This window comes from Aplysia californica, unplaced genomic scaffold (genome assembly GCF_000002075.1).
Source record: "Aplysia californica isolate F4 #8 unplaced genomic scaffold, AplCal3.0 scaffold00507, whole genome shotgun sequence".
NCBI lineage: Eukaryota > Metazoa > Mollusca > Gastropoda > Aplysiida > Aplysiidae > Aplysia > Aplysia californica.
The window spans coordinates 163,426-176,833 of NW_004797777.1; the positions used below are offsets into that span (position 1 = coordinate 163,426).

General features: G+C 40.1%; 1 protein-coding gene across 1 annotated transcript in view; it reads right to left on the reverse strand.

Moving 5' to 3' along the window:
• Positions 1 to 8,512: 8,512 nt before the first annotated feature.
• Positions 8,513 to 13,408, reverse strand: part of LOC101852950 (sodium/hydrogen exchanger 9) — a gene marked incomplete in the record, with an annotated part of 46,934 nt that continues 42,038 nt past the window's right edge. Inside the window, 1 exon segment of the mRNA XM_013086812.2 lies at positions 8,513 to 9,937. Coding sequence (XP_012942266.1) covers positions 9,824 to 9,937 — 114 coding nt within the window.

Here is a 13,408-nt window from a genome sequence, read left to right on the forward strand (position 1 = left end):
GGAGAGAAGAGCGGACAAAAAAGATAAACTGGAAAAAATGAAACATCAAAACCGGAACATCAAACCCTTCCCAGCATGCTCACATAAGCATTTGCCACTCAGCTTCAGAAATACGCGAAACAACACAATAACCGCACGATAACGCATCATGTTATATACGCCATAGTGCATGACATAAACCATAACACATCATGATATAAACCATAACGCATCATGCATCATGATATAAACCATAGCGCATCATGATATAAACCATAACGCATCATGATATAAACCATAGCGCATCATGATATTTATAAACCATAATGCATCATGATGTAAACCATAACATGATATAAACCATAACGCATCATGAACTAATGCCGTAAAAGTCAGATAAAATTCTACCAGAATCTAGGAAGATACACACACACACATGAGGTGAACAAACACTCAAGCACACTTATTAAAGTTCATGAATATTCATAGATTTGTTTAATTTTAAAACATCAGCAAAAAGGTGAGCAGATGGAGAAAGAGACAGCAGGATACTAAAAATAGCTTAGCTTTCCACTGCAAGGAAAGATTAGAGAACTTCAACGTATGTTCACCGCTCAGCTTTTTATGGTGTTGTATCAATATATTACTCCATTTGTCAGAACAGAAGTCAGCATCTCAGAACAGCAAACAAATACCATATATGAATATGCATTGTACTATACGTGATATATATTATATAGGCAAATTCCACAAATATAATAGAGCCACCAATCTTGCAGAGACTGCCACACTTCATCAGCAGACATGCTTTACAGACACAGAGAGAATACTGAGAGAAAACTGAGAGAAAATGTGCAAAAATCACCAAAAATGTATTCGATGGAAAATGGTAGGGTGCAAGACTTCGATAAATGTCAAACGGAGAGAAGAAGCACACCACACCAGAGCACCCGCCAACCACCCAAAAATTGAAAAAAAAGAGGAGCCAATGACTTCTTCAACGAGCATGCGGCATAAACTGGAATGACAAGGGCTTGCAATGTCTTCATACACACAAACCCCTCAAAGTTTGATGTTGTGCTTTGTTTCAAAACTATTAGTGAGGCATTGTGAGGAAATCAGGCGCTCACCAAAATAATGAAATTGAAGAAACTGGCATTTTTCTGTCTGTTTCGCACTTTTTATTTAATTAATTAAAAAAAAAATCTCAACACCTTTAAGGTCCATTTCAAAACACATTTCTGTGGGGATTTTACTGAAATATGTCGATTTAAGGCACGAAAATGTAAATTGCCAGTTTCTAAGGACTCTCAAGCTTAGGAAGTCGCCAAACTTTGACGCCCATTTTCTTGCTAATTTTACCTCTGAAACCAGGAGACCTCCTTCAATTGCAAATATCTCAACTTCTATTCATGATAGATGACTATTTCTTTCCATGGAAAGCAAGACAAATGAACAAGCTTTAAAATGATAATGATACCAATAACTCCATATGTCCTAAAATTGCCGAGCGCCTGATTCTACAACGTTGTGACACAATTATTCTCATTTCATCTCCTCAACATGTAGGAATGTTATTGGGGGGGGGGGGGGGGGGGGGGGGGTATCATCCAGTCATACGTCCAGTCAAAACTGATATTCAAGGACTAGCAAAATACGACAAAAGTCGACACTGATAATGATCATTACTCTTAAATATTACCCTGCTAGGTGCTAGATAACGCTTTAAAAAAATCTTACACACTCTTTTGTCAAGCAGGCACATAGCCAATCGCCAAACACATATATAGCACATAGGCAAACACACTCGGAGCAAAGAGATTTTCAAATCCCTAATTTTTTCTTATCTATTATCTATTTGTGGTGGCCGAATTTTGCTATTCAAAAGGTTTTTTAATGGCTGCATCGATTAACATACGGTTTTCACCAAAAGATTCTTTAAAATATTCTACAGGTCATGACGCCCTTCGTTTTTTGTTTTGAGACAGTTTTGCTGCAAAAAGCTAAATTTCCTTATTTCGCCGATCGCTTTTGTAGGCAGACGCTTCTGTCTCTGTAATTTTAGAAAATCCGCCAGGTTTGTTTATTTCAAGTCGTACTTCCGTTCGATACTATTGTCGCGCAATACTGAGCACTATTTTAAGTGTACGACCCGTATAGATCTAGCCTCAAGTTGGCCAATGATGTTAATGCAACGATCATTCCTTTCATCTAAAGGGGGGCCCAGCTAGTCCATGTATATCTATGTACTTTGCTAATGGACAGTACCTTTGCCTTTTTGTATGAGCATTTTTGTCAGAAAGAATGTTGCTGTCAAAAAGTGCGCATATGATGAATTTGTATGGTGTTAGTATGAAAGCATTTTTAATCTCCTATGTACGCCTTGGGCCCATGCTGTGGGGAAAGGCGGGATACAAATGTTCTTCTTCTTATTATTATTACTTTGTACTAATTATGTACATAGTGAACAGAGCTTCAGGTCCACAACTTTTTCACGTTCTTCAACATGGAGAATATTATTTGAATTAATTTGTATGTAAAACAAGCACGCTACGTGGCGAAATTGGTACATGATTACGCAAAGATTTCCGCGGCCCGCCGGTACAAGCAAGCGAGACTGTAGTATTGTCGATGTATCGAACTCTGGGTCACATGGCTCTACAAACTGGCCGCGAGAACTACGGGCCCTGACCTCAGCAGAAGTAGGAGAAGGACTAGGAGTCTTTTTTTTTGTTGGTAAGAGTTTTACAGCACTTACAACGCAATAAGGTCAAATAAGTGCCGAAGAAAGGATGTGTCACAAGAGAGTAACAAACACAAAAAAGAAGAGGAAGGGAGATAACGACGATTAACGTTTGAAAGGAAAGAAAAAGCACACCAACTGACTCTTCTCTATCAACACACACACACACACACACACACACACACACACACACACACACACACACACACACACACACACACACAGCTACATGGAACCACAAAGAAATCATCATGTCAGAAACAATAAGTAGCTTTCCACGTTTTCTTTACAGTAGACTGACGTTAGCAAAGTTTGGCACAGCTCCACCCCACAGGTTAATATTTACCACTAAAAAAGTAAAAAGGCTTAAATTCAAGAATCAACCATACATCAAATACATAGAGCGACTGCTTTCATAATAACTACAACATCAATAAACTTTGTTTCACGATAAGTCAATATAGTGAGATTTTTAAAAATATAAAAATACATTTCTAAAACCCCAAAGATGGTCTTTTTCAAAGAACCAAAAAAACACAAACATTCTCCCAAAAGCAAGCCAGCAGGTTGCTCCATCCATGAAGTAGTAAAATTATTTACAAATTACAAAACTCACTGTAAATTGAACGTGTCTTAATTCTTTGCCAATTCGACAGACCGAAGGGCAAGAACCCAAAATGGCCCCTGGATCGGAAAGTAAAGTAAAGTATGAACGTATCTGACAGTCACATGACTCACTGGTTCCTATGACCGTGTCTGAGAGTCACAAGACTCACTGGTTCCTATGACCGTGTCTGAGAGTCACATGACTCACTGGTTCCTATGACCGTGTCTGACAGTCACATGACTCACTGGTTCCTATGACCGTGTCTGACAGTCACATGACTCACTGGTTCCTATGACCGTGTCTGAGAGTCACACACCACAAGTGAAATACTAGTTCAGCAACAAAAAATACTGGTGGAAAAACAAAACAAAAAAGTTCTTCTATTTGTCATTGAGCCACACCAGAGCACTCGCCAACCACCCACTTCGACCTGTCTTAGACTTTGCTCTTGGTTTGTTTGAGTAAAGAGAAGCTCATCGACACAAAAATGGCCATTTAGTGCTGGGAAAAAGAAAGAGAGACAGAAACAACAGAGGGGAAGTAAAGAAGTAGGACCTACCAGTGGCACCCTCCAACCACCCACACAGACAGAAACAACACAGGGGAAGTAAAGAAGTAGGATATACCAGTAGCACCCTCCAACCACCCCCACACCAAACACAACTTGATCAAATCAACCTGATAACAAGTGATAAAGAGAGGTTTGATTTGTAGCGTAAAAAATAACTCGTTACAAGGGTTAAGTTCTAAATTGTAAAAAAAATCTTTCATTGTGCAAAATTGTATACACATACACACAAAAGCTGGGTGTCTATAGTCAAATGAAAATAAACGTGAAGCGTTAAGACGTCCCCCCCCCCCCCCCCCCGACCCCACTGATATATATACAGTGCAGCCTGTCAATAATGACCTTCGATATAACATCATCTCTAGAATGACCTTCGATATAACGACATCCTCTATAGAGCGACATGGTGCCCAGGTCCCGATTTTTTCCTTATATCATTACATGTAGTAACATTTGTGGGTGTCTCTCAATAAAATAACAAGGACATTTTTTTCTGGTCCCAACGATTGTCGTTCTAGAGAGGCTGTACTGTATCAAGGAACTTTACTTTGGTTTCATTCAAGTTTTAGTACATGTAAGAGTTTTACGGCATTTGCAACACAAGTAGGATAGGTCATCGCATAAGTAAGTGCCGAAGACTGTTGTTGTTTTAGTAAGGTTTTGCTCGCAACTGCATAAGGTCATATGAGCGCCAAGGGGTGGATGTCAACAGAGCAGTCCTTACAGGGAATCAGGCTTACTCTGCTCACCTCTCTAGCTTCACTGCACAAAGTCTGCTTCGACTATCGCTGTGGCTGGAGTGTAACAAACAAAGACAAGGGGGAGAACTCTCTCTCTCGCCCACTGGCCACCCACGAGGGACTGCAGAGACAGGGAGAGGCTACTTTTAGCGTCAGGGAGATGTTTTCTCACCTGTCTTGCTTTGAATCAAAGGACTCACAACAGCATATATATATATAGCTCACGGCCCAGAAATGTCTTAGTCATAGTTCTAGGCAGTGTTTTACAGCTCTTGCAACACAATTAGGTCATCGTAAACCTGCCCCATATTAGAGATGTTTTAAGTTTTAGTGAGTTTCACAGCACTTGCAACACAAATACGTCATACAAGAGCCAAAGATTAGAGGTGCCGATCACTTTTTTACATATACAAGTTGGCAGCTGTGTTTGTAAATACAGAAACCAACTACACAGCCCATATAGATGCACTTGGATGCATGAGCACACCTACAGACATGATTAGAAAACACGCACAAACACGGTCAAAAAGCTATAAATATAAATAACTACATATATATAATATATATCTACAAAGGTGTGATATAAAGTGGGAAAAGGGGGGTGGGGGAGTGGGAGGTGAAGGGGGGTGGTGAGCAGAAATAAAACCCTCCCAGGTTCTGACCCTGGCTATGAGGTGAAGTCCAACGTGCGATGGGAGGAGAAATGGTCACTTTAAAGGACAAGAAGGCTAACCCAGATTTCGGGGATTTCCAGAAATCTTGATCTACACCAAAAGTGGGCATTGCCCTACCTATAGGAGAGGTTAACTTTCACTGGTGTGTATATTTGTTTGGTTATACAGAAAACGCTCCTGGTCTTTTAAAGAAACTGAACAAAGGTCCAAATACTTCACCTTCGATTTTCTCACAACAGCATTTGTCTGGATAGCCCCCCTGGGCTTAAAAGCAACCTATTGTATGTCTACATACTACATGTCACAGCCAACAGTTTATCGACTTAGTCCACACCGAGACAACAGAAGAGTGTGGAAACAATTGTTCTCAAACTACAAGGCAAAAGAATATGGCTTTTCATACTCATACAGGTCAGATATGATATGGTAACGTAGAATATATTCTGAGATTTTCACAGGAAGTAAAACAAAGTACATTGTCATAAGTATGAAACAAAATCTCTCAATTTGAAGAAATCACATTCTACCTCAAAGAAAAAAAAAATTTTAAGAGAAAAAGAGAGAAATTCTTCAATCACATTCTCCCTTAAAAAAGAAAAAAAAAAAGAGAGAGAACTTGCAATTCCCTTAAGAAGACTGGGGGAACAGATCATGCAAGTCTGACGTAGACACATCTCACAGCACAAGCAGACGGGAGACAAACAGACGTAGACACATGCCGTAGCACAGACAGACAGGAGACAGGTTCGCTTAAATGTGCCATTTGTACGGTAGATGAAATGTGTGGGGAGGTACTGGGCACAGTCCTACGTTATATCATCACCTGACAGTACAGATGTTCTAAGCTCAAAGTTTTCCTGAGGTACCAATGAGTCATACATGATAAATTGTCACCTAACCATGCAGATGCGCTACACCCAAAGTTTTCAAATGATTTTTTTTCTTGCAATTTTTTACTGGTTGCTTGTATTCAAGAAATACTTTTTCCACATATAATCAAATTCTAAATGTTGACAAAAAAAGGTAAGAAAAAATACATAATGTAAAGTACATTTTTAAAAAGAATGAAACTTTTTTTTCTCTTTCTCTTTCCTGAAAAATATTGCTTTCTGACTAGTATATTTGAACCCACTTGCTTTGTATAAACTGATGTAATACACCTGAACAATTCAATAACTTTGCGATAAATGAAACATTTCAATAACGTTGTGATAAACATAAAAATTCAATAAAATTCAAAAACTTTGTGATAAACTGAATAGATCTAATTCAATAACTTTGTGATAAACATAAAATTTCAATAAAGTTATGATAAACGTAACAATTCAATAAGGTTGTATAAATAGGATAAACAAAAACAAGTTTTGAACAGAAATAAATCTAACAATGTACGACAACATAGCAGAACATGAGTTTATTTCACAAGCCAGAGATTCTCTCGTATGTTGTAAAACAGACAGTCGGGGAAGCCAAGGCCGCGGCGCATTCAGGTGAGAATGAGTCGCAGCGTTGGTGTTGGCCAGGTAAACAAGACAGGGCAAAACTCCACACACACAACGCTAACCCAGACCGCACGTCTCCAGTTTCAGTTTTAGTAAGCGTTTTACGGCACTTGCAACACAATAAGGTCATATAAGTGCCGAAGATTAGAGGTGTTACATGAGAGTAACATACACAGAATAGAAGGAGGGGAGATAGAGAAGACAGAAGTGTGATAGGAAAGAAGGAGCAAACTACACCAGAGTACCTGCCAACCACCTACCTCACGTCTCTGCACATCCTGAAGCACACATTGGCTCCACCCACAACCGGAGAATTCTTTTTGTTTGTAAACAAGCAGGGCCACATTGCACTAGGAGGGGCATAAACAACAAAAATAAAACATCACATGGGTACATTTGTGGAACCAAATTACTTTGAGAACAAGCTAGTCAGAGTCTGTATTACTTCCAACATTACATATCACCATAGGCTTGCACAATACACTATCAACAGAGTCGATCACTTTTACACATATATCATAACACATCACACAGTCACAGACACATATCACACACATGTCACAAACAGGCTAAATCATCACACATATCGCTCCACAGCACACATATCAATATCACCAAGGGACAGTACATCACACATATCACAAACAGTGTCCAACACACCACAAACTGTCTAACACACCACACACACACACTTCACAAACAGTCTAACACACCACACACACACACATCACAAACAGTCTAACACACCACACACACACTCATCACAAACAGTCTAACACACCACACACACCACAAACAGTCTAACACACCACACACACCACAAACAGGCTACAACAGCACACAGTAAGACATTGCTACACGGTCGAGCCACCACAAACCCCTGTAGCGTCGTTCCGTCGAGTTCACAAAACTCTGATTTTATGTTAAGTACACCGTTTAAGCAATGGAAATGTAGTTTTTTAAAATGCACACAAAGAACAAAAATCCCACAAAGATGAGAGAGACATTAATCGAAGACAACAGTCCGCTTGCAGCTTGGGGAAAAAAATAAAGAAGACGTGAAAAAAATAGACATAATTATAGCTTTACAAACAGAGGAGAGGTCATAAGGTCACAGCGACCGGGGAGGGGGGGTGGGGACCTTACACGACTGACAGATGCGGGCAAATAAAAAAGTCAGAATTGCCCTCCTTCCTCCTCCCACATCAGATTTAATCAAGCAGTAAAAAAAAACCAACCCAACCACACAGCCACAAATATCAATTAAGTATTTTGATTATGTCGACTTCCTTTAAATTCCAATCATTCTATTCAAACTGGACAGGGTTAGTTCCCACATCCACATCAATAACCTCACAATGACATCCGATTTATCAGGAGAAAATCTGGCAGAAAAAATACACGCACCTCACAACTGATATGAAAAAAAATAACAAAGCAAATCAAAACAAACCAGCCCCAAAACTATTCAACTAATACCAAGCAAGTGTGACTGATAGTATATGCACGCTATATCATTAAACTCCAAGTTTCCAAAATGGTATCAATCATGGATATAAGATTTTAAAAAGACCATGACGGTAAAGGCCAGTAGCATGGAAGCAGGCTGGGATAACTGAGTTTTTCAACGAACTGACAATTGACTATGAACAAATGTTTCATGACGCAATCATTGAACAGCGATATAATATATATTTTCTTGATGTAAAGATATAAAGACATTCAATTCCAGCTGAAAAGCAGGGTTGTTCACCAATATAGCTGGGCTCTGCCTGGATTTCTAGAGGGAAAGAAAAGAAGCACGATCTACGACCTTTCTGCGGAACCTTCCAACCAAAAATCTTTTATATAACTAACTAAAAGATGAGCCATGGTGGCACAACGCGGTGGAATCAGGCACTCGTCAATTTTGGGGTATGTGGATTTATTGGTATCATCTTAAAGGTTGTTCACTTGCCTTGCTTTTGATGGAAAAAAAATCCATCTATCTTGAATAGAAGTCGAGATATTTGCAGTTGAAGGAGAAGGGGTAGCCTATTTTCAGAAGCAAAATTAGCGAGAAAACGGCCGTCAAAGTTTAGTGACCTCCATAACACATGAGTCCTTGAAAACTGCAAATTTACATTTTTCGCGCCATTACTCATCGTTTCTCGATAAATTTTACACATAAGAATGTTTTTGAATGGACATATAAGGTGTTGAGCTAAAAAACAAAAATTCGGAAAAAATATTATTCTGAACTGGCCGAAAAATGCTGATTTCTTCGATTTCATTATTTTGACAAGCGCCTGATTTCACCACGATGGCTCACATTTGTCCCCGAGGCTGTGAGCTAGTTAGCGTCTGGAGCAGGACTACACTACAATGCCCGCTACACCTACAAATAAACGCGCCTCGACTACGGTAAGCTTAAAACATACACCTGTTCACATCTGAGTAACTTTGAGTACTACTACGACATTTGTCCACTTGTCACACACAGGAAAAGTGCAGAACTTTGCTCACATATCTCTCCCTGCTCCACGTCTCACTCCACAGAGTTCTCTCTACCTCTGAGTGAGAGGGGGGTAGGGAGGAGGGCTGCGTGTCCGGGGGGGGGGGGGTGTCATCCCAGCCGTCACTCACTCCCTCACATGCGGTCGCTATGGTAAACTAAAAACATACAGCTATACACATCTGAGTAACTTTATGTACCATACATTTGGCCACATGTCACAGACAGCAGGAAAAGCGATGAAATGGGTCGAGGTATCCCTGTTCAACATGGACTGGTCTGTGGTACTGGCGAGGGAGTTCGCTGTTTGTCCTACACCACGCTGTTCTCTCTACGTCTGAGCGGGGTGGTGGGGAGGAGGGGGGGTGTGTTGCAGTGGATGGTCATCCCAGCGGTCACTCACTCACTCCCTCACACACACGCCCCGCAGTTCATTAGCGGTCCCTCACTCACTCCCTCACACACGGTCGCCCCGTGGTCCATCAGCGGTCCCCCCTCACTCACTCCCTCACTCCTTCACACACGGTCACCACGGGGGCCCGGGAGATTCACCCTCATGGGAAAGCTGGTCAGATGCTCCGGGTCGCTCAGTCCAAGGCCAAGGTCACCCACGTGGCTGTCCTCCGATGCCTGAGGGACCAAAATAGAAACATCATATAGTAGGACACGACAGATATGTCAGACGTTTTTACGAACAAACACAGAGCAGAAATGTGAAACGTCTATATAGATAGCGATATCTTCTGTTTCAACCAATGGCACGCGGGGAACTCAAATTAGTTCTAGTTTCAGTAAGAATCTTACAGCACTTGCAAAACAATTAGGTTATAAAATGCCGGAGATAGAGGTGTTACTAGAGAGTAACATACAAAAGAAAAAAGGAGGAAAAATAAGGATGATAGATGTTTTAGTTTTTAGTTTAAGTAAGAGTTTTACGGCACTTGCAACACAATACGGTCATATAAGTGCCGAAGATTGGAGGTGTTACAAGAAAGCAACAAACATAGAAAAGAGGAGAGACAAGGATGATACCGTAGATGTTTGATAGGAAAGAAGGAGCAAACCACAGCAGAGCACCCGCCAACCACCCACCAGATGATCTTACCATGCATGTTGGGGTTCAGTTTTAAATAAATTATAGGTGGGTTTATTTATACCCTTCATTTACACAATTTAGATCATTTAGGAGGCGGGCTTCCAACCCTGCCTATGAGGGCCAACCCGGGCTGAGAGGGATACAACATCCCAGCAGAGAGACCTGGGCTGAGAGGGATACAACATCCCAGCAGAGAGACCCGGGCTGAGAGGGATATAACATCCCAGCAGACAGACCCTGGGCTGAGAGGGATACAACATCTCGGCAGATCGACAGAGAGGCACTGTAAACATTTTCTCAAAACTGAGGAATTGAACTGGTGTCTCCTGCGTGCCGCAGTAAAGTGCCTTAATGCTACACCATAGACATTGACTTAGAGGGTGGTTGGTGGGTGCTCTGGTGTGGTTTGTTCCTTCTCTCCTATTAAACATCTATCGTCCTTATCTCTCCTCCTCCTTTTATGAGTTTGTTATTCTCTTGTAACACCTCTAATCTTCGGCACTTATATGACCTAAATGTGTTGCAAATGCCGTAAAAACTCTTACTAAAACTAAACTAAAAAGACGTCCAGTTTTATACTGAGCACTTGCTGAAAAGATTCAACCCAGATTAAATAAACTGAAAGCAGTTCAATAAAATCTATAAATAAAAACAATGCAGAATCAAGCCGTACAAAACAGAAAAGTCCTCAACATCCACTCAAATATTCCCTGGACTTTTGCATGCTGCACAAACAAATCCCCCCCCCCCCCTCCAAGTTTTGTCGTCAGAATTTCCCTTCCTCTTTTTCTGTCTCCCTCCCCTTCCCTTCATCTTGTTAGAGAAAATGTTTGTTTTGTCTTTCTCCTTAACAATTTTCCTTCACATTACCATGTAAGAACAATTCCCTTAACATAATGACATTTTTTAAACACCTTAGTTCAATAATTCATAACGATATACAGCCACAGCTAACATGAAGAAAAAGGAATGTTTACAAAAAAGAAGAAAAAAACCTCAAATCTACCAGGAGGACATTCATCAAACAGAATAAATAAATGAGGTTATACATCGGCGGTAGACATGGGATGGAGAACAGCAGAACAACAGACGAGAGAGAATTATGAACAGCAAAAAAAACAACCAACAACCGTTCAGCACAGTATTAGGGTCAATCAGTGAAAAGCTCACACGAAGCAAACGACATGATTGTCAAATTACTCCAGCCTGTCCATTATTTAATTTGTCTCTAGATCTATTTTACAAATTGGAATCAGGCCCTCGTCAATTTTTGGGCATATGGAGTTATTGGTATCATCTTAAAGCTGGTTCATTTGTCTATCTTTCAATTAAAAAAACCCCAAACCCAGTCTATCTTGAATAGATGTCGAGATATTTATAGTTGTCTTTTTTAAAGTCACAACCTAACACAAATGTATAGAGACAACTATTAATGCAGTGTACGCTACACCACTACAAATGGCCTACATTCTACTTGTTTTTAAAAAAAAAAGTTATCAGAATTGTTTCATATCATTCTGCTTCTGAGCCTTTAAGTTGAAATAATTAGTAGTAAGCTGTAGTAATGTTAATAATATTACACGACTGTCACCTGGCAGAGCAGACTGGCAAGGACGACGCGGGACACGACACACACACGACACACACACTGAGGCACACACTAAGAAAGAAAAGTTCACAACAAGCAGAAAAACCAAAACAAAATAATACACCCCCCCCCCCTCGAAAAAACCCCTCACAGGCCAGCTGAGCCCAACACACTGCAAAAACACATGCAGACAGAAACAAAACAGTGGCCAGATGATGACCTGTTGTCGCTATAGCAACAAAAGGTGATTAACCGTACCTTGGAAAGAACAAGTGAGTGAATACACAAAGAAATCTTACTACATCTGGGTTGCAAAAACAACAACAAAAAACAACAACAGAAAAATCCCCCAAACCAAACGAGAAGGTGCCAAGCAACAAATTTACAACACCAAGAAGAGGAAACCACAGCCATGCTATGCCCAATCCAAACATTTCAAAAAAAAAAAGAAAAAAAAATGGGGAGTGGGGAGTGAGTGGGAGGAAAAAAACTACCCCTAAAAGTGAAGAAAAATCCAGACAGCAAACTGTGAGAGGCCCACACCAAGCACAAAAAAAAATCATTAAAAAATAAGATACGGATCATAGCTGTTTGATAGGAAAGGAACCCATCCCTACAACAAGTGGAGAAAAAACCCAGGAGTCAAACTACGAAAGGCACAAGCGCACGACAAACCACGCCACAAATAGAATAAATATATATATATATATACCTCATGCATTCGACGTATCCATCTAGGGAAAGTGAAAGAAAGAAAAAAGAAAAAACAACAAAAACAAATGAATAAATGGTATTTCAAAAAGGAACAAACAAAGGCTCATTGATACAAATAAATCTTAGCTAAAAATCAACGGTCATACTGATGGATGGATCCACTTCTGGGGGCAGGAAAAAACAAAACAACAGCACAAGACATCAAGCTAAGACAATTCTTTGGCAAAAACAAAACAACGACACAAGACGTCAAGCTATGACAATTCTTTGGCTAAAACAAAACAACGACACAAGACATCAAGCTAAGACAATTCTTTGGCAAAAACAAAACAACGACACAAGACGTCAAGCTATGACAATTCATTGGCTAAAACAAAACAACAAGACAATTTTTTGGCAAAAACCAAACAACAACACAAAACGTCAAGCTATGACAATTCTTTGGCAAAAACAAAACAGCAAGACATTTTTTTTGGCAAAAACAAAACAACGACACAAGACGTCAAGCTAAGACAGTTCTTTGGCAAAAACAAAACAAGACAAGACGCCAAGCTAAGACAGTTCTTTGGCAAAAAGAAAACTCCACACAAAGAGCAAGACGCGACGAGATCTATTCTTTCTTGAATCTAAAACCACACAGAGGAGGGGAGAGAAACATGCTTCAGAGAAGAGAAGAGAAGATAAGATAAGAGAAGATAAGATA